This window comes from Solea senegalensis, linkage group LG5, assembly GCF_019176455.1.
Source record: "Solea senegalensis isolate Sse05_10M linkage group LG5, IFAPA_SoseM_1, whole genome shotgun sequence".
Classification (NCBI taxonomy): domain Eukaryota; kingdom Metazoa; phylum Chordata; class Actinopteri; order Pleuronectiformes; family Soleidae; genus Solea; species Solea senegalensis.
The window spans coordinates 4077112-4099584 of record NC_058025.1 but is presented as its reverse complement, the minus strand read 5'-3'; the positions used below and the strand labels follow the sequence as shown (position 1 = coordinate 4099584).

Genomic DNA, 22473 nt, shown 5'->3' with positions numbered 1-22473 from the left:
TGAATTAAAAACAAATTTCACTGGAAACATGTCATTGATTAAGTGCATATTTCATGAATTTAAGGTCTTAAATTTGATCACAGTGGCCTGGAAACATGTCCTAAATTTGTCTTCTCAAACCTGCAGATACCCTAAAACCTTAAAATACGGTGCAGCTGTGTACTGTGCACTTGTTTATTCATCACAAATTAGTTGGTCATTGAATCTATTTGTGGCAGTAATTTAAATTACTGCCACAAATACGCCTAGAAAAAACACCATAACCTACCTCTGCTGCTCTAATTTACTTCTCAAACTATCGGTTCGTGTTTGGTTCATCTCTCTGTCAGCCGTGTTTCCTGATCTCATTCCTCTGTCATCAACCGTCGGCAACTCCCTTCCTGAAGAGAGGGATGGGTTGGTTTTTGCTGTATCTGCCTAATTTCTGTGTTGCTGCCATGAAGGAAGGGCTGAGCAGCTGGAGCACGGCTCTATGTAACATTGGCATGTGCACCATGTGGGTGCGGGTACTTTCCACATTGTCTGAAAACTCATTGTTGTGTTTTTTTTTTATGTATTTGACAGCAACTCCAGTAAAAGTCTCTCATTTCGAGTTTTGGGGTGTGGATGGATGGGTGGGTGGGTGTATGCTGCTTGGCGTACTTCCTGTGGTTGACAGTTGGAAGATATTTATTCAGGTTATGAGCCAGTGAAAAAACTATTCGATTTGCAAGGTGAACATATTCTTTTAACCAAAAAGGTGGATTTAAGTGCCACTGTGGAAAACTGAGTTGTGGCCTTTGTGGGGGTCTTTCACTTTCTGGGTGCTTTCTCTAGTTTGGATTGTTTGGTTTAAGCTGTGTGGTGGGAAGGTTTTTGTTGTGCGTTTGCTGTGAGGCGTGTTTCCTGTGGTTGACAGTTGGAGGGTATTTTCAGAAAAGAAAATATCTCAATTTAAATGCCACTACCTGACATTTTGGATTATGCAGACTGCCATGCTATGTGATGTGTTCATTTATTTTCACTGGTTTGAATGTACTGATTGACATTTGTATTTATGAACAACATGAATTCTGAGATATTATTTCACGTGTAACGTGGTTGTGTGGTTCTCCGGGTGAATGAGAGAGGGCATGTTTGTCCATCACTGTACATCATGGACTGGCAACAGAAAGCGGTAGAAGGAATTGATGAATGAATATATCATGTAGTTGGCAGCATGTGACCAAGTATCGATGTCTGTTCTGTTCTGTTTAGGGAAGCCTCAGTACGGTCATGTTGGAGAGATCCTTGATGGAGTGGACATGCGTGCCGAAGTGGCTCTGCTCTCCAGAAACATTCTCATCTACGGAGAAATGGAGAACTCCTGCTATGGAAACAACATGTGTCAGTTCTACAACCACGACACCTACGGAGGCCACATCAAGGTAAGGTTTTTTCTGGTTTCACAGCAAGAAGGTCACTCAATTGAATCCTGGCTTGACTGAGTGTCTGCCTTTGCCCTTATTCACACGGTCTATGATCCTTTTGTTTTTTTTTGTTTTTTTCCACGACTCTAAATGCTGAAGTACAGTACATATGCCAGGCCTGTATGTGGTGCTGTAATGCCACTACAGAAATACACCAAAAAACGTAGAAAAATACGCTGAGCATGCACATAAAGAACGATACGTAAGCAGATTCTCCTGAACTCATGGCCCCTGTGTTTGTTTAGTGTTTTTGTGTTTACTTCCTCCCACAGTCCAAAGACACACAGACTGGGGTTAAGTTAAGTACAGACTCTGAATCAGTGGGTTTTTAAAAATGGACCAGCCTCGGGACCCACATTTGTCCTTAGTAATTTGGTTCCAACAAATTTAAACAAACATTAGTAACAGACACCACATTTCCTGTCGGCAGACTGGCACGATATAAGGTATCTTTTCAGACGTGTGTATGTGAGGAGGCACGTTTTGCTTTACATTCACACTCTCTGTTACTCGCATTACAAGCTGCAAATCTTTAGATGCTTGTTTTTATGCTTTTACATCATATCTGCAGTGAAATAGTTAGAGAAATATGTGTCTAATGTCTTTGTTGAGCTGTAGAAGTGTACACAGTAGTAAAGCCACCATCTAACTTTAACTAACTTTTTTTCATCATACACAAATTGGTGTTTTGGAAGTGCTAAAAATGCTATTTTTGGAAAATGATGAAAATCTCAATACACCGCCCTTGCATTTTCCGTGTATACAAAAACCCAACCTTGGGAAATCAATGATGTCATAGCCCCAATACTTGCTCTTGCATTTGCTGTTGCAGTCTCCATTATCGTTGTTGATGTTAGTTTGTACACAGTACGCAAGTGCATGTTTACTTCTTCATTTTCATTTTGTGTATTTTTGCAGTATTACAGTGCCACATACAGGCCTGGCATATATATATATGTATATACAGTGTTTAGAGTTGTTTTGGGGCATCTGTGTGTATGAAGGCATTTCATGTTTAGGAACAAAAACATTAAACTTCTGTTTCCATGTGGTTAAGGCCTTCTTTGACAACTGGTGTTAATGTGATTATGGGTGGCTGTTTGTGTTGTCAGCTGGGATTGACTCCAGTTCCTTTCCTGTGACCTTCAATGGAAAAATTAGTAGATAAATGTCTGCAGTAATCTGTGTGACTGTTTCCATACCGCAGAGCTCATATGTACATGTGCTTTCTCTCGATTGCCATTCTCTGGTTTTCTTTTCATTTTCTTCTCTGCCTCCAAATAAACGTGAAGCTTTTACTTTCATGGCCAATGCTTTCCTGTAAATGTGAAGTCTGTAAATCAGGACACTGAAGACAGATAAGCACTTCAGCGTGACAATAACCGCAGTGTCTTATCCCCCCCGACCCTCTCTGATGGCTCCTTTATAACAAGTACACTATAATTTAGTCAGCTATGGTAGGATTTCTTTAACGTTTTGTGGCAAATGCACAATAGCATTCCTGAAGCTGTGTGTAACGTGTCCCCATTGTGCAAAACACAATAAACACTTTCTTTCCATTTTAACAATTTTCTTTTCAACCACGTTTACGCGTAGCATGAAAACCACTTTTATTGATATTACACAATCTGCTTTTGATATGATTGACGCCTCCATCTCAAACCATCAGTGCTCTGCACTCATCACTGCACATTGTCCTCAGTGCTCTTGTCACACTACTCCCACCTGGACATGGACATAAAACCGTTGGCAGTCATGTCACATTAATGTGTTCATGTGCTACATGTATAATTCATTACATCGCTTATTAGTGTGTATGTTTTTGTTGTACATGTGCGCGTGCATGCGTGTGACACTAAGAGAAAAAGGTAGATTGAGGGAGAACTTGGCTCTAGACTAATCTCTGGCTGGTCCTCAATTTTGAGGGTTAGTGTTTGGATTAGGTTTGGGTTGGGATAAAGGTTGGAATTATGCATTTAGTTTGGAGGGTTAAGGCGAGTGGGTGAAGGCAGGGGTTATGTAATGCATTATGTCTATGCATGTCCTCACTATGACTGCTGTACAAGAATTTGTGTTTGTGTTACAGTTAGCTGGAGGGATTGGCCAATACCTCTTTAACAGGAACCAGACTTTGTGGATTAGGCCATACCCACAAAAGGGCCTCCTGCAGAGCATTGTACACCATATCCACAGTATATTTGACTATTTGTTGATGTTAATGTTGGACTTAATTTGCTTCTAAGTACATTTTCTTTTGCATCTCTGTGCATGTTGCTTTTAATTCATGCTTATGAAAAGAGCAGCAGTAGTTATGGAAATTTGTGACTCGCTGACAAACATGGAAACGTGATATTGACCTACACCAGAGTGGTGACATGTTTAGCCTAACTTTTGTAGCCACAAACATGCTGTGGGTTTCCCAGTGTCATGTACTTTTTACACTGTGTAAAACCACATTGTCATTGTCTCTCTCTTTCTACACGTCACAGATCTATGCTAACTTCTCGTCGGTGCATCTGTCCCACGTGGAGCTGAAGAACATGGGTCAGCAGGGAGAGAAAGGACGCTACCCTCTCAACTTTTACATGTGCTGGGATGTCGACCAGAGGGGAGGCTACCGGGAACCAACCTATGTGGACGGACTCTCCATACACCACTCCTTCTCACGCTGCGTCACCATCCACGCCACCAATGGTTTGCTGGTAAGTATAGTGTGGCTGTGTTAAATAAGGCCCGGGCCACAGTGATGGCTGCATCGCTGATCTGCTGCGTCTCACGCTCCTCTGTGTTTCATTTGGTTTGCCTCTGACTTTGGATATTTCTGGAGTGCTTGGGCCAATAACTAAGATTGTAGAGGAAGCATAGAAGTCATGGAGGTGACAGCCTATTCAGCCCATCACTTCAACAATGGATTTGATACTGTTTTAGTCTTTATTCATATCAGGGGATTTTGGTGCATTTGCCAATTTCCAATTATGGCAAATACCAATTTGCAATAAAACTGCTGTTGAAAAAGATTCATGTATGCAGATAATTGAAGTGCTTTTACTTTGAAATTGGTATAGTATGTGGTGTCTTTATGACATTTTTGACAGATGGAGAGGTTTTAAGTGTGTGTTAAAAATAACTTTCTCAATGAACCATGCACGGCTTGTGGGGGGAAAAACATTTGGTGAAACAGAGACAGAGTGTCTTCTCCACATTTGTTTTTTTTTGTTTTTATGGGTGTGAATATGTTGTTGTCAGGCTTTTCCTAGAATTTGATGAGCAGCTGACCTTTTGAATCGTGTGTGCTGGAGCAGTGAAACCTCTTAAAACCAGCATTGTTTTAGAGGTTTCCCTGCTCCCTGACAGGGGTCTCACATAACCAGGATTGAGAAACACTGCTCTAACCTAATAATGTAGCACTGACAGGTGTAATCTCACAGGCAGCTCTTACAAATGACTGCATTGTGATACCGGACTGAGTGTTCATCAATCACAGCCTCCATCACTGGTTTACTGTAATAGATTGATTTTTCTGGATCTTTTTTTCCTTCTTGTGTCTCATATTCAGTCTCTTTATTTAATTTAAGTATTTTCATATACATTTGTATCTGTAACCACTTTAATCCTAATGTAGCAGAACCTAATTTCTGTGGAACTGGCTAAGTTAAAGATTTTAAGTGTGGTTAGGGTAAAGTAACCTTAAAAGAATAACTGCAATCCTGTGAGTGTGTGTTCCCTCTTGACACCAAACGTGATGTTTGTCCTTGGCTGAATACATTTTTCCTTTCCTCCATTAAGGAAATGGAATGTATTAAGTTTTGGATTGTCTTGTTGCAGTTTTTTCCTGTTTCCTCTCTCACACAGTAATGATATGAATATTCTTTTGTGTATACTCATGAGGAACTCTGGATACCACTGTTTTCCATGTCGCTTTGGTCAGGTTTGTTTAAAAAAAGAAAAAAGTCACCGTAGGACATTATTTCAGGAATTTTAGGTAGTCTGAGGAAACAAGCATTTAGCTGTTACTCGCTGTAACTAATGTTGTCCAAACCTCCTTGTTTACCAGGATTTTCTGCATATTTTCTGTCAGGTATGAAGTGACTATCCTGTGGAAAAGGAAAAAGTGCTATAAATGGTATTAAGTAGTGGATACAGTTTTCCTCTCCCACTGAGAACTGGGCTTTTTAAAGCCTCCCTGTGACCTGTATGCTTTAATTTATTTTCTCCGTGTTCTCTTGTGCTCTTCCGTCTTTGCTTCAGGTGAAAAACACAGTTGGTTACGACACCCTGGGTCACTGTTTTTTCCTCAAAGATGGGATCGAGCAGCGCAACACTTTTTTCCACAACCTCGGCCTGCTGACGCGACCTGGAACTCAGTTGCCCACCGACCGCAACGACACTCTCTGCACCAGCATCAAGGACAACGTCTACAAGGGCTACACGCCTTCACCCAGCACAGAGTGCAAGTAAGAGAACAAAAGATATGACATGCAGAAGTCACAGAGTCTCTCAGGTTAAAGATATGACCAGTTGTCAAGGCTCCTCTGCAACAACTGCTAATCAAAAACCAAGTATAAAATGTATGTTTTCCTAATTTCATGAGATTAAATCCAAAGTAGAGCTGCAGCTAATGGTTATTTTCAGAATTGTTTGGTCCATAAAATGTCATGAAATCATTCATCAGTGTTTTTCCAGACTTTATTTGATTTCTAAATAAATAATTGATTTCTTCTTTATACGGAGCAAAGAAACCTGAAAATATTCACATTTAAGAATTGTGTGTGTGTAGTGTGAAGGCGATAGGGTTACAGATTTGAAATGTTCTCCGCATGTGTGCGTGGGTTCTTTCCGGGTTCTCCAGTTTCCTCCCGCTGTCCAAAAGATTAGGGTAATTGGACACTTCAAATGGGATCAGCTCCATCGACCCGCGACCCTCAGACAATGACAATGAATGAATAATCCTGTTGAATATTTGCTTGAAATGTCCATTCAAACTGACTCTGTGCCCCCTCTTTAAAGCTGTATCCTCGTCAGAGTACATTTTTGATGGTGGGAAACCTGGTGAGCTTGTGCAGACGTACTCTGAGAGAAAACAGCCGGACATTGTCTGTCGGGGAGATACTGTTGTAAAGTTGTATAGTGTGAGAGAGATACTGGCAGGATGCCTTTATCAATGTAAAAACAACCGCTCTTCTCCGCGGGATGTTGTCGAGAAAAGAAGAAAAGTCCTTCAGTGAGGGAAGCAGCGAGGCCTGTTTCCGCGGGTTTCTGTGTGAGTCTTGGCAGGGGTTAATGGACCCTCATGTGGAGGATAAAGCGGTAGAAGATGGATGGATGAAAGATCACTTTAATCTGTCTTATTTGACATAGTCCTACCTTTTGTTTTCTGCTTTTCCAGGGCAGTGTCAACATTCTGGATCGCCAACCCCAACAACAACCTCATCAGTAACGCAGCTGCTGGTTCTCAGGTAATAACATCAGAATTATAAAAACAGCTTCAGCTCACTTTATAATCACTCCACAAATGATTAATAAAAACATGAGTGACGAACAAGGAACTTTTAATATTATGCAAAGCTGCTGTGGCTTTGCTGTTCCTAAACTTTGTATTAGGAAGTGTATTTTCAATAAAAAACAAGGATCCCTCAATAAAATGGGACTTAACAGGGTTTGGTATTTGATAGAAGGGTAGAACAACAGTCAGATTTCTAATATGTGAGAATAGCAGAAGGATATCCCTCATCTCATCTCTTTTTCATTTCGGCTCAGACAAAGTTCACATGGGAGGGCTCTGCGGTCACTGGTAGTGGGTATTTGTATCGTAGTTAGGCCAACTGTCAGAGAATCTAATGAATCGTAGCCTTTGATGAACTGTTACTCTCCCATGAACTCATACGCTTACGTGTACTCTCACTGTGGGACTCGACCAACGTGAGAGTCGTGTGACATCCTGCCCTCTTCCATTTATTGTTTCTGATGGAGCATAAGCCCAGATAATGAAATTCCTCTGGCCCCACCACAAAATGTGATTTTTCCTGTCGTGTTAATCACTTTATTTCTCCACTTTTCCTTCCTGGTCCAGGACGCTGGCATATGGTTTGTGTTCCACAGCGCGTCCACTGGAGACTCGCATGGGCTGGTACCGGAGACCAAGGCAGAGCTCACTCCACTGGGGATTTTCTACAACAACCGTGTTCACTCCAACTTTAAGGTACGACCGGTGTTGGTTTATTTTTTTTGTGCCTTTTTATTGTCAGCGCAAGTATTAAATTGGTGTTGTTTATATGTGCAGTGTTTATAACTCGTAAAAAGAGTCTCTGCTTACTTTCCTGGCTTGTGCCAAAAAGACACTCGCACACATGAGTGGAATCTACAATAGAACTCTGTTGTGTAAAGAGTGAAGTCAGGCAGGTGAACTGTAAGGTCTTTGTCCAGTCTGACCACATCAGCCTCTCCTATACATGATTATACCACAAGACCAACTGAGAGTATAGATTTCCATGTACACGGGACACGGACACATGACATTTTTCATTTTATTTACGTTACACTTCATTTTTTATGCACACGTAAGAAATCCCCATGTTGCGGACAATGTAAACACACAGTATATTACATATACATGTATACATTATTCACAGTGTGTCTGCTTTCCACTTCTCCTACTGTGTACAGTGCGAGTACTGTAACCCTGTCAGCACCTGATTTCACTTAAATACATTCATCACTGCCTCTGTTCCACATATGTCCAACTCGAGGCCTGCGGGCCACATCTGGCCCGACATACACTTGTGTTCAGCCCGCGAGATAATGTGTTATGTCTTTCCCGCTCCTCCATTGACACTCTTATTAGTACCACACATCGAGTTACCTCCGCCAATAAAAGAATTAAACAAATTAGATGTGGACTTTTAAAACCCAGGGGAGGTTTTATAAGGGGGGTGGGCTCAGCCCCTCATTTGTATTTTACTCCCTCTCTTTAACCTTTATATGTCTGGAGAAAAATGATAGATTATTGGCAAAGATACATGTGACTACAGGCCTGTATGTGCTGTTCTGCTGGAACACAGCAGAGGAAATCAGGTGAGACAGATGAGCGTTACATTACTGTTCAGCTGATTTCAATGGAAAAACATTCATAAAGTTCAACATTTATGTTTTGTGAGTACTCAAAACTGATATTTAGCCCCTCTGAGACTACTCCCTAATATACACGTTACATCACACGTTACACTAATTTAACCTATAAGTTTAGTTTGTATAATTCCGTCCCCCTCTGTAATATAGTTTGACACCCCACTGTCAAATATACTAATAATAGTGTTTACAGCAATAAATCTGTGGCTTTAAAGTCTTTAAACACTAAGTAATAAAGGAAATTGTCATCAATCATTCTTTTACCTCTCTCTCTCTCTCTCGTTCATAGGCAGGGCTGTTCATTGATAAAGGAGTGAAGACCACGAATGCCAGTGCTGCCGACCCTCGGGAATATCTGTGTCTAGACAACAGTGCCAGGTGTGTATGTGTGTGCTTTTACAGTCTCTCATTCATTTTGTTTAAAGTTATAATAATACTAATGCTCATGAAATTTAAAGGCGCAGTGTGTAAAAATTAGTGCGACATGAGATTGATTAAGGAGTCCTTTACTCACCATTCACTCCCCAAGCGTGTCAGTGAACTACGGTGGCCTTCACTTACCAAAAAGGGTGTTGTTTTTCTATTTTATAGGAATGATTCATTAATGTAAACATACTGTCTGCCTATAAACCCCGCTGAATGTTACATACTGGACCTTTATTCAAAACAAACTGAAAGAATGGAAGTAAAAAGGAGAAGGAAATTATATTGCAGAAGGGAATTATCTTCAATGTTTTTCTTTTCTTATGAAAAGTATCTGTCGAGTTCCCTTTTCTAATTTGAGATACTTCTGGTCTCAGACGGTTTTTTGGTAAAGTTTTAAGTGCCGCTTTCTCTAAAATTCTAAAAAGCGCATTCATCAGTTGAGAGGAGTGCACACTGAACATTTAAATCAATATATTTATATTACATATATATTACATTATATTAGTCTAATATTGCTGCAGTACTGGACAAAAATAAACATTTTAATGTATATGTCTATATTTTTGCACCATGGTGTACAGTTACTTTATGTAAATGTTCAGGTTTTTGTGGTTTACTAACATGTTTGTCTAAAGCCACGGCAATTTACAGTTATTTACCGCTTCATACCGTACATCTACGAGGATATTATGTTCATTGACTGGGTGCAGATACAGTGGAAGGCCTTTCTACTCTGTTAGTGCATTTTAGTGGAAGCTCTCTGTCAGGTTTGTGTTGACAGAGAAAATAAGGCTTTTCACAGATAGAGTTTCCACTCTGCAGCTCCCTGCCCAAATACAGTCCTCAACTCGACGGAAAAAATCCCATGTGTCCACTGAGATGGAGGCTTGACCATGCTGTGTGTGTGTGTGTGTGAGAGTGTGTGTGTTTGTATGGGCAGTGGTATGTGGAGGAGGTTTTTAAAATGTGTACTTGGCATTAAGCGCGCAAGAGAGGGGGTAGCATTTGTGTTGTGTCATCGTAAGAAACTATGTAAAAAAACACTGGATTTAATTAACTCCTGCAGTGATTTAAGTCATCTTCGGATCATTTAAATCATAAACTGCAGCGGTGCACACCCTCTTATATTTGTTTTTCTTTCTACATAAACGCTTCACAGGGAATTAGAGCTGCTCTGGTATGGTACAGTTTTTTTTTTTACCAGCTCCTCCTCCTTGTCCTCCTCCTCCTGCTCCTCGTCCTCGTCCTCTTGGTCGTGTGCAGTGCAATTTTAGCCATTCCTTCCATTCCCAGCTGAACAGCGTGGGCTCTCAGGTTTTTCCAGACAGTTTGCTGGTGCAGACTGATGATGGAGAATCCTGCAGCAGGAGTTTTCTTCACGCAGAGAATTTAATTGGATGGCGCTGTGTTGTGTGTGTGTGTGTGCAGATTAGAGGTGGAGAGTGTCAGAGCGTGTCACACAGGTTCTTTTCTGTACCTATAATTTAGTGATGTCCTCTAAATACCTCACAGGCTAATGTTAAATATAATAATTAGCTGTAATTTGATGTTGCATAAATGCAACTGTGGTTCATGACAAGGTCTTTTCCTCTCTTATTTTATTCATATTATTTTTCACGTCTCAGGGAGAAAGCATAAACATATTCACAGAGTAAGTAGGGCATAAAAAAACGGACACAATTCACATTACGTTTCGAACGATGAGGGTCTTTATATGGCCATGCCTTTTTTAGAAATCGCCAGTTTTCTTTCTTTCCTCCATCTATGAAAACGTAATTAAACACAAATACTGCAATCTACATTTCATATATTGCGCTGCAGTGCAATGTTATATGGTATTTTCAGTAAAAATAATGTATAAACTAAATACTAATACACAATACGGGTTATTGAAAAGCAAAAAGACCCAAACCTTTTGGATGAAAAATAAAGTTTTAGTGACTTTGTAACATTAATTAAGGTTTCTGAGAGCAAAAATGTGTAATTTGTAATAATTGGTGGTTTAATAACTAAAAAGAAATGGCAAATATCTGTCCGATTCATCAGGTGGGCAGATTAATCTATAAATCACACGATTTGTCAAGTCAAACAAATTGTATAACACCAATAAAAACTGCTAAATGAAAAGAAAAAGTATATAAAAAGCTGTAACACATTTGCATATTTGTTATAAGTTTCTCTCCTGGAAGAATGACTAATAACACTGAGCTGTAAAGACATTAGGCTGAAAAAAATGGGGAAAAGTCCAATAATTTTGAGGAAATATGGAAAAAAAGAAAGATTTCTGGTTTGTTTCAACTTTGTACACAAGATATTTCCTCATCTAATGGGAAGTTGGCCATAAAACTTACAGTACATTTATGATTCCGCTGGGGATAAAAAAACACATTATTATTTTTTTATATTTAATGACGCAATGTACTCTTACTACGATGTTGTGGACCTTCTGGAAGCCAGAGCGAGCGCTGAAGCCTGCAGCCTGTGAGCCTGCACCTCAAATAGAGTCATAAATTACATTTGTGCAGATTTATAGCACAACAAGATGATGATTATCAGCTCTGTTGCTCGCTCATATCCTCCCAAATGTGTGTGTGTGTGTGACTGTGATTTGTTCTCCGGCCGACGTTAGGTTAGAAAAACATTGTGGTTAAAAACCGCACACAGAGAGGAAATTAATGCAGTCAAAGAAAAATGTCATGATTAGTGAGCGTGTGTGCGTGTGTGTGTGTGTGTGCGTTTCCAGGTTCAGACCACACCAGAACGCTGATCCCGGCCGTCCTCGGGTGGCAGCCGTCATCGACACGCTCATCTCCTTCAAGAACAACGACCTGGGAGCGTGGATTCGTGGTGGTGACATCATCATCCAGAACTCTGGGTGAGACGGCTCATGGGCTGTGAATCATGTGATTGGGATGTGCCCTGTGATGATGATGATGATGATGATGATGAAGACTTTATCCACTGTTTTCTAGACTGTAAATGACACATGTTTCTCACTAACACTGTAACACATTTTCTAGATTTGCAGACAATGGAGTGGGATTATCCTTTGCCAGGTTCGTACATCTCTTAATCACTCTTCTGTGGGCATTGTGTTATTTTATTGGATACTTAAGATCAGTGATTCTCAAATACTGGGTTTGGACCCCCAGATCGGTCACAGGAGATTTTGTTTGCTCTTTTATTTAAGATTTATGTGTGTGTTATAAATAACGTGCGTCAAATTACGTTTTGAATCATTTACAAAACATCTCTTGGAAATTATTTGTTTGTATGGTTGTAAATTAGTCCGATATTTGCTCTTGTCGTGGTTCATATTGTGATTTGGGTCACAATAGTTTGCCATCTTTAAAAAGTGGGTCCCCATAAAGAAAGTTTTGGAAACGTTGCTTCATATCAATCATTCCCAGAGACTGGGTCATTACCAAAACCTTTTTTATGGTTGATTGACTAACTTATTATGACGTGTGCTGCTGAACTCTTGGCCAGGTCACCATTGGAAAAGAGATTTTGATCTCAATGGTTTTTTTTGCCTGGTTTAATAAAATAAAATAACTTGTCAGACATTTATCACTTGAAATGGCTGGTTTATTGATATTAGTTGTACAAAAATGGTCAAAAACAGTAAAGTGTGCACTAATTTCCCCTCTTATATTTTCATATGGGCAGTGAGGGTTTATCATCTTCAAAACGTGGGTCCTGCTATACAAAGTTTTGGGAAGCACTGCCTCAAATCAGTGGGTTATCACCCTGAAGTGGTTCTTTCTGTTTCCCCTGACTTCATGTGCTCTACTTTTGTTGAATAAATATGAGAGGTTACATTTTTTTTTTAGACGTAACTCAGGAAAAATGTTGCTCCCAAAGCCCCGTCATTTGAAAACCAATGCTTTAGATTTCCTCTGTGTTCACAAGCATCTCTTTCATGCTTCAGCCCAAAATGGTTATCCCAAAATCTCAGTTTTTGACAAGAGATGGAGCCTTTGCCATTAGACAATCATCACATTACCTACCTTTGTTTCAGTCATTGGGAGTATTTGATTTGCACATATTTAGATAAGATTTGTTGATCCCACATCTGGGAAATTCACTTCATATGTCATGTTATTTGTTTTTAACTTTCAGTCATTTATTGCTGGCCGTGTGTTTTTAATCAACTGCTTTATTTGGTTTCATTTTATTACTTCTCATGAAGCACTTTGAATTTACCTTTCCATGACAAACAAAGTGCTATATAAATTAAGTTTATTGATACATTTGAACTTATTTGTTTAGTGTTTTAATTGCAATATACAGCATATACACTTATGTTTTCTTTATTCTCCAGTGATGGCAGCTACCCTAAGGATGAAGGCTCAAGCCAAGAGGTGAAACAGTCCCTGTTTGTGGGCGAAAGCCAGAACAGAGGGACAAATGGAGGACAAAATAAATACTGGGGACCAGGAGGAGCTGATGCAAAGATGAGGACGCTGCCCAGAAACAGGTGAGGGCAAATAATGGGGGGAATTTATTGACATAGAGAGGATGCAAGACTTATTTGTGTTTCTTTTTTAGCAAATATCTGTGTTTACTGTATCTTTGTTAAATTTATTGGCTGTTATGATGTCACACTATTTACACTTATTTCACTAACACCATCTGGCCTACACACACACCCCACATTGGAAACCTAAGCCAAATCTAGGTTTACTGTTCCGAGCTGAACTGCACTGCACTGCACTGCACTGCCTGGTGAAAAAATGCAGCTTAATTGTATGAATGGAGTTAAGATTTATGTGAGGGATTGAGGGGGAAAAGTCCAAATCAAACCCAAGTTCTCTCGGGAGATACAGGGGATGGTGTTGGAGGAGCAGCCTGAGGAGGAAAAAAAAAGAGTATGCTGAGAAAAACAAACACGGAGGGGAAAGTCAGCCGGTCAGAGGGGTTGTTGGATACTATAGATGGACAGATGAGGCTGCTGCAGCTGCAGCTGCTTTTAATTGTCGGTGAACTTGTGAAAGGAAGTTCTGTTTGACTTAACTTCCCTCCTCTGGTGATATTTTAAACAGTTTCTAAGAAAATGGTGGCAAGGCTAAGGCTTACATAATTGCGTAGATGTGGGTTAGTTAGTCATTGTAGCACCACGGAGGACAAGAAGAGTTTGCTTTGACTCATCAGGATTGCAGGCTCTTCTGACGCATGGTTCTCTCATCATTTCCTTCTGTTATTTGAACAGAACATGAAGATCTTGTGCTCCTGATAGCGGAGAAATGTATGATAAGAGCCAGTTTTGTACAGCTTGTGCCTCAAAGACTTTTACCTCCTTTTATGCAGAGGTTTTATTGCATCTCTTAATGTTGTCCTAATAAGAGCATAGATTTTTATCTGCATAAGTTGTTTTTTTTCCCCTCTTTAATTACAGATATTGTGACACACAAAGCGGGAAACTTTTACAAAAACAGCTGCCTTTAAAACCACAGATTGTTTGCTTGTGACCACTGTCACAACCGTTTTACAGGTTTCCTGACCACACTGTGACATCTGGCTCGCTCTGGCTTTGTCAGTTACTGCCAGAGCTGCTGACAGCCTTGTTTTTGAGGCCAGGAAAAAAGAGATAGTTTTAGCAAAATACCTTCTTTAATCCTTTAATTAAAATGTAAATAAGGAAATAAGGCGTCATTAACATCACTAACATATGACGGTTAGAACTGCGGCGTGTACATTTTAAATGCCATTTTTCCAAAGGGTTCACACAGCACAGATGAAGTCTCTCACCTCCACACAACCCCTTCTCTGTGTTAACACTACTGCACACTGCACACAGGAAGTGATCCGTTTTAAGTGGAGACAACAACAGCAACATTGTGCTGGTAAAGCGAGACGAGTAACAACACAAAGAGGCTCCCACATAAAAGTCTGAGAAGTGAAATCTACTGCTCAAAAAACCTGGTCCTTGAGGAGTTTGATGGGATAAACACTTGTTGTCTCCACCCGCCTCTGCACTGCCGCTGTACACAAACGGCCCTTCAGTCGGGTCTGATAGTATTGCGTGACATTATTTTTAAAAACCTGGGTTACAAACATTTCTTTTCTCATACGCTTGTGATTTTAAAGCACATTATTATTCCTGCTATTAGGTTGTCCTTGAAATTGCTTTAAAATGATTTGATTTGGTTGTGTATGCCTCAGCACTTACTGTCTGTGTATGTATATTTTTATTTTAAAAAGGTGTGAAATGACTGTATCAGACTGATATATTGTCGATATTGATTGTAAAAGTGTGTTATGGAGCATCCCCTTTTTAATCACATGTTTGATCACTTAGGTCACTAAGAAAAACCTGTGTTCCTCCCCTTTTTGTTTACATAATTTCTACTCGGTTTACTTAATTTCTTTGTTGTATTTTTGTTACTTGTTAATCATGAACTATTTTCTCTCGGGGGTTTAACCGTAGGACGTTCCCGATCCGAGGTTTCCAGATCTACGACGGTCCGGTGCGGCTCACGCAGAGCACATTCCGTGGATTCATCCCCACGCCGGAGCGTTACACCAACGCTGTGGGATTTAATCTGAAGAACACCTGGCAGCTCACACCGCAAAACAACTTGTCCCGGATCAGCTTCCACTCCACTGTGAGTAGTGAACGCTCACTTTTGACTCGACTTTGTTTTAAAGAAGTTATCGAGCTGATTGTGAAGTAAAGACACTGTATGTATCATCGTTTTTAAATAATCTTCTTATATTAATGGTTTATAATCCATACTGACCTGTTTGACCATATGATATTTCAGTGTAAATACCACCATGAGACTCTTTTATATTCTGTTTTAAATCATAAACATTGCTTCCATCTGTTGCTTATGTTATGTTGCAATAATTTGACTAAATCTATTTATACAAGTCTTTCCTAATACACCAGTGTTAGGATTGTGATTGTGTTTGTTTCCTCTTCTGTATTTTGCTCATCTTGTTCCCTCACCCTTCAAACCATCCCCCCGCACATTGATTCAGTCAGATTACGATCACACAGTTGGCAGTTACTTGAATCAGCAGTTCCACAGAAGAGAGAAGTCAGGATTGCCTGTGGTCAAACCATTGTGAATCAATAACACCCTCTTGTGGTTGTAAGAGACAGTGCATTACTGTGGCGGCTAGTTTTTGACTTTTTGGGTCTTTGCTGCACGTTTTCCTCTCTCTTTCTCTCGTTCCTTCCTGTAATGTCACCAACTGCTGTGCCAATAATTTAAATAAGTAAATATAGTTTAAAAAACATAATACCTTGAACTTTCACAAAGCTATTTTTATTGATTTAACCAGAAATAAAAACCTCCTTGAAGTTTAAATATCTCTTTTGCAAATGTTTTAGACAGGACAGGGTCACAACTATCAGAGTATGACATTTAATCACAAAACTAGCACATTTTGAACAATATCTATACAAATATACCGTCTACAAGTCGTTGTAAACCACTTTAAAAGTATCCAAAGTGACCAGATCCTTTAATTTCAGAGGACTTTGCAGATTTTTCCAGTCAAAGGTGGCTGGAGAGCAGAAATCTTTGAAGACTAGTTGCTGCTGACTCAGTGTCTTTTGGAGAACAGTGACCTGGACGAATGAGAATCTACACAGACATAAAACGCTCTTTTCCTCCGACATCCTCAGGTGGGTCTGCGGGCGTTTTTTGGTCGCCCCGGTCAGTGGTTTGAAGAAAACGACCTGGACGGAGACAAAAACTCCATCTTCCACGACGTGGACGGGTCAGTCACGGGCTACAAAGACACCTACGTCGGCAGAGCAGACAATTACCTGATCCGACATCCTGCCTGTGTGCTCATGTCCCAGTGGAGTGGAGTGATCTGCAGCGGCCGCTATTCTCAGGTAGGAGCAGCTTTACACGGCTCATTCTTCTCATCTGTCTGTCCACTCGTCCTAACCGTTCCCTCTTCTTCTTCTTCAGGTGTATGTCCAGACGCAGGGAGCCCCCAGTCTCACTCTGTCCATCAGCAGAGACGAATATCCGAGCGCTCCGCTGGTGCTGAGGGGGACTAACAGCCAGGGGGCGCCGTCTCAGCAGTACCAGCCTGTCCTGATGATGAGCAAGAGCTACACTCTGCACTGGAGCGGACCTGCACCCAGGGAGGTCGTCCTGTCGCTCATCAACTTTGATAAGTGAGTAACACGAGTCAGCAGGGTGTGAGTAAAAAAGTTGTGGAGGGGAAAATTAAGTATTTTGATCATTAATCAGCCTTTTTTTGTTTTTTTAATGATTAAAGCAAGCTCTTTGATTTTTCAGCTTCTTCATCTGAATATTATCTGGTTTTTTTTTGCTTCATTTAATTAAGAAATCATTAAAACTGAATATAAGACGTTTGATAAACAATGATCAACAGTTTCAGACTTTTTATGGACCAATCGACTAATCAATGAGGAAATAATGGATTAAGACTAATTATTCATTTATAAATTTGCTGATGCAGATTTGCTTGTTTGTTTTTTACTCAGATATCCTGTTTTTGTTTTGATAATGAAATAACAGAATATTGAGTTCACATTGACGGATGAACTCGACAGTGCGAGTTTGAGACCGCTGCCTTAGGTGATGTACTGTAATGTCCTTATCTCTCTCTCTCTCTGTTTTGTTTCCATCACTCAGAGATGACTGGGTGCTGGTCGGCCTCTGTTACCCTTCAGAAACCACGTTCCAGATCATGGCCGACATCAACGACAGGCAGAGCAACACCTTCATCGACCTCACCGACTACGGCACTGTGTCGTCGTTAGCGGAGTTGGAGAAAAAGCCGATGGAGAGAAAGTACTTCTTTGATCAACCTGTCGGGTGAGGAAACACACAGTCTTATTTTAATCCCTACTTATTCACTCTTAAACTTGATAGTGTTCTTTTTTTTGCATTTGTTTGATCGTGGCGATAAAAAATAATCTTTATTTATTTGTGTAGCTCTTTTCAAAACAAGGTTATAAAGTGCTTTACGAGGTCTGAAGCGATGAAATCAGACAATTAAAATGCAAAGATTTAAGATTTGTATTTGCCGTTTGAATGCGCACAGTTATGTTATGCATAGAAATAGAAAGTGCATGATAGTGTTGTCTTCAGGACTTATCAGAATAAAAAAGAAAGTAATGTGCACAATAAAGGAAAGCTCTTAAATCTGGACACAATAAAAATATGGTGGAAGTACATCTAAAATGATATAATGGATTAAAAATGTTTGAATAAATAATGTGATTGAAAGAAAATTAAGTTAATTAAATTAAGCTTGTGCCAAGACTGTGTGCTAAAATTTATTAAAAGAAAGTGTAAACTTGAGTTTTCATTAATTTTTAACTTAAAATTTCACCAAGAAACATTTGAAATGGTCAAATTTTGCTTAATTTTACATTGTCTGTGTAGGATGAAGAAACATAAAAAAAACAAACAAATGCGGAACTACCACACCACACATCAAACAAAAACACTTATAAACTTCAAATGCCAACACAAGACTTATCAAAGTCAGTCAAGAAAGTGTATTAAGTGTTATTTCCCCCTTTTTCCTTCTTTGACACCCAGCTTGCTGTGGCTCTACCTGCGGGCCCGACACGGCCGTGAAGGCCACAGCTACTGCTCAGTGAAAGGCTGTGAACGAGTGAAGATCATGGCGACCACGTCCTCCAAACAGACGTGTAACTGTACGGCCAAAGCTTACCCCAAATACGCCAAGAGTCCTTCAGCGGCAGTGCCGATGCCTGCACTGAACACGCAGCCCTGCAAAGACTGTGGTGCTAAACAGGTTTGTATTCTTTCTCATGTTTAACGTCCACGTCTCTGTAGTCATTTAAAACACAAGCCCTCACTGCTGGTTATCTGACCTGTGTGTGTGTGTGTGTGTGTCAGCTTGTGTTTTCCAGTGAACCGTGGACCGTCTACCTCCAAACACAAATCAAGTCTCTGAGCAGCAACGAGCAGCAGAGAGGAGATAACACCTCCTCCATCACTGTGAGTCTGACAGAGTTTACATGGTTTATTAATGTCGTGTTTATGCTGTATGTTTGAGGGAAGGTGTCTGGTCTGGTGAAGAGGGGTCCATTTAGACCAGGAGTCTCAAACTTAAATGACCTCGGGGCCACGTGAGCATTTGTGATGATACGTCATAATATTTCTAATCACAAGTGTTTGTTTTGATACCAAACAAGATATAGTTCACAAAAAAAAACATACTGCATCTTTAAATATCAAGTGCAAATCTTTTGGTGACGGGCAGCTTGAAATCGTTAGAGGGGCCACATGTGGCCCATGGGCCGCAGGTTTGAGACCTCTGATCTAGTCTGATCATAAAATATGAGAATAAAACAACTGTCCAGTAGAGAGTGAGCTATATGATCTTTAAATAATAACTTGGCATTCCATTGGCATTTACAATAAAGCTATTCATGGTGGTATTACACAGAATTTCAAAATAAAAGTGTTTTGTTATGATATGGAACAATTAAAACATGCTTATGATGCAAAATGGATCTATAAATAATAAAAATAGTAAATCAAAAGTTAATAACTGTTATTCAAACGTGAAACAAGCTTGTATATATAATTTAATATCTTAATATTATCTTTTCATCATAACATGTATTAGATCTCTCACTGATGGTGTTGCCAGTTTTATGAGACAAAATAGTTGACGAAATAATTTATGAACTGATTAATAATTTATTATTCGTTGCAGCTCGACTCTTTTGAATTTTTTAAGAAACTAAAAGGACAAGTGTTCCTTTTCATGATTCCACCTGTGATGCAATTTCAGTTTCTGCAGTTTTAAATCTAAATAAGTCTTATAAAAAGTCCTCTTTGAACATCTCTGTCCAACACATGCTCCTATGTAGAGAAATAAAGGTGTAGCACTAATTGAGTGCAGAGACTAAGGACATTTCTGTTCACATATGAGTGAATGAGGCTCGTTGTCTTTCGTTTGAACGTGAACTGATTGTTCCTCCTGTCACCTGTCAGGTAAATGAGGTGATCATGCTCTTCTCTCAGCCTGGATATTTCCTGGTCACGGTGGACGCCTGCTCCGGAAAAGTCACCAAGAAAACCTCATTTTCCAAAATGGATGCCAAAATGGAACAATACCTAAAAACAGGAATACCAAAGAGGTGAGAAAAGATCGTGTTTGTGATTTGTTTGTTATTCGGAAGGCTACACTTCAGTTATAAAACGATTGTTGATGCATCTTATTGTATTTTATTTATTTTCTTAGTGTATTTTATGATCCGTATACCAAATAATCAGATGTATTTGTTTTTTATTTGTACAAATGGAACAACGTACTGTATATTTTGAGGAAACTAAACTCAGTTTAGCATCTATAGAGGTCACGACATCAAGTCACAACTCACTTTGTTTACACCACCATGTTAGAAGGAAAATAATTGACTTAAAAACCACAGAGATGGAGCAATATATGGCAGAGCCTTAGTATGTGACCACATCACAATGAAATGATGTTAAAATGAGTAGAACTTTAAATACAAATGGTTTGAGTAAGTCCATTTTTACATGTTGACACCAGACGGAGATCATAAGTGTCACAGCAGCGGAGATGTATATAAACATTATACTGTATATACGTTCAAATATCCACTGGGAGGAGTTTGCTAACCTTGGCTGAAGCTCAATGGCTTCTCTGTCCACGCTGGCGTCTGTCTTCACCTTCTTCTCCACTTACAGTCGTCTACTTTTTAACATTTTTCAAACATGTCTCCACCACAGAAACTTGTGTTTTTGCCCGTTGTGGTTCAGTCATGTTGGTTTATTTCTAACCCAACAACATTGTAAACAACATTTACAACATTTACAGTCTTCATACTCTTCTAATCATTCAGAAGAGAATCCTTGAACCTAATTCAGCTCAAATGTTTGCCTCGGTACACCACCACAATGAATTTAAACTAAATCAAATCAGGATGTGATTAAAGTGTGTTCTCTCATCTTTTATACATAATTATCTATATATTTTTTGTATTTATTGTTCAAATATATATGTACCTATACATAAACTGTATATTTGCCCTTTTTTATCATCAACATTGTCTGATTTTGATTTAATAATTGGCTATTTTATTTATTACAAGGCATTTTTGTTTCAGGAACTTTATTTTCTTCCTTCAAAAGTTTACAGTTTGTGTTTTGATGACCTGTTTTAGTTAATTTTAAAGAAAATAATATAGTATATAGTATATAATTGCACTGCAGTGCACATAAAATGTAGATCGTATAAATATCAACATGTATTTTAAACTGTTGGCTGCCCTAATTTTTAAACATTGGTATTAACCTTTTCAGAGCAACAAATAAAACATAATGTGTTCGCTCCACAGGTCAATGTTGCTCATGGCGACACGAGGTCAGCCCAAAGACCTGGTCAAAGTCGCACCGTACCTGGTCTCCTTCGGTGCGGCCAAAGCTGCCAGTCTGCAAACTAAAGGTTAGTAAGTTCACTTCTCTCACTGTGTGTTTTTTCTTGGGGGGGGTGACGTTCGTTCGTTTCACATTCACTCGTTCACTGTCTCACCACAGAGGGTCTGGCTTTCTGGGGGTTCCCGGGTGGTTCTTCACCTCCTTCGTGGGTTACACTGCGCACCGGGCAGGGGGACGAGGTCCTGGGGCGACAGGAGCGTTACTTACCGCTGGGGTTGGAGTCGTACGGCTGCACGGCGCCGCCGCCGGCAGCTCTGCCGCGCAGAGACCTGGAGCTGCTGAAAAAAGCCACGGGACAACAATGACCAATGTGAAACGATACAAAAAAAAACCTTACCTACAAAAAACAGAAACACTCTTGCACACGGATACACAAACACACACAACCAGCTGATGAATGTGAACTGCTGAACCTTTAATTTATTAACAATAGCAAAGATGTTTACCGATTTCAAGTGAGAGGAGGAGGAGGAGGAGGAGGGCGTGTGTGTGTGTTTTTATGAACAGGGGGAGTGTTTTTGTGAGTTTTGTTTGTGTGTGCGTGTGTGTGCGCGTGCGTGCGTGCGTGTGTAAGTGTGCCTTGGGGCCGCTGAGTCAATGCACTTTCCTTTTTTTTTTTAAAGACACAACTTGCCTTATCAGCCAAAGTGATCAAACAGAGCTGTACAATGCTGTAACTCAGTTGTTTATCTTCAGAGAAAAAAAAAAATGTTTTAATATCAGCCTGACCAAGTTTTTGTAAATATACAAAAAAAACACGAATCCGCTTCAGATGTAATGACTCCACTCCAGTGAAAGGATGACAAATTAACAGAGATGAGGACTCGAGACTTGACTTGAAAGTTTAGAACTCGGGACTTGACTTGAGACGTCATGACTTCATTTTTCTGTTTCCTGTTTAGAGATTAAATACAAATATAAATATCTAATATTACCCACGTGTGCGAGCGCTCACTGGGAACGACTGGATGATGACTGCCCTGTCAATCAATCAAATTTAGAGACACACCCACTCGTATCAGACCAGC

The 22473-nt window shown here is 39.8% G+C and overlaps 1 protein-coding gene across 1 annotated transcript in view; it reads left to right on the top strand.

Moving 5' to 3' along the window:
* cemip2 (cell migration inducing hyaluronidase 2) overlaps nucleotides 1-21816 on the top strand; it is a 36444-nt gene extending 14628 nt beyond the window's left edge. Inside the window, exons 7-24 of the mRNA XM_044027011.1 lie at nucleotides 1237-1406; nucleotides 3938-4150; nucleotides 5697-5902; nucleotides 6835-6904; nucleotides 7519-7647; nucleotides 8863-8951; nucleotides 11743-11874; nucleotides 12020-12055; nucleotides 13324-13479; nucleotides 15430-15607; nucleotides 16639-16854; nucleotides 16934-17145; nucleotides 17630-17812; nucleotides 18545-18764; nucleotides 18869-18970; nucleotides 19976-20121; nucleotides 21346-21452; nucleotides 21545-21816. Coding sequence (XP_043882946.1) covers nucleotides 1237-1406; nucleotides 3938-4150; nucleotides 5697-5902; nucleotides 6835-6904; nucleotides 7519-7647; nucleotides 8863-8951; nucleotides 11743-11874; nucleotides 12020-12055; nucleotides 13324-13479; nucleotides 15430-15607; nucleotides 16639-16854; nucleotides 16934-17145; nucleotides 17630-17812; nucleotides 18545-18764; nucleotides 18869-18970; nucleotides 19976-20121; nucleotides 21346-21452; nucleotides 21545-21750 — 2771 coding nt within the window. The 3' untranslated portion in view covers nucleotides 21751-21816. The remainder of the gene's footprint in view (nucleotides 1-1236; nucleotides 1407-3937; nucleotides 4151-5696; nucleotides 5903-6834; nucleotides 6905-7518; nucleotides 7648-8862; nucleotides 8952-11742; nucleotides 11875-12019; nucleotides 12056-13323; nucleotides 13480-15429; nucleotides 15608-16638; nucleotides 16855-16933; nucleotides 17146-17629; nucleotides 17813-18544; nucleotides 18765-18868; nucleotides 18971-19975; nucleotides 20122-21345; nucleotides 21453-21544) is intronic.
* Nucleotides 21817-22473: the final 657 nt, after the last annotated feature.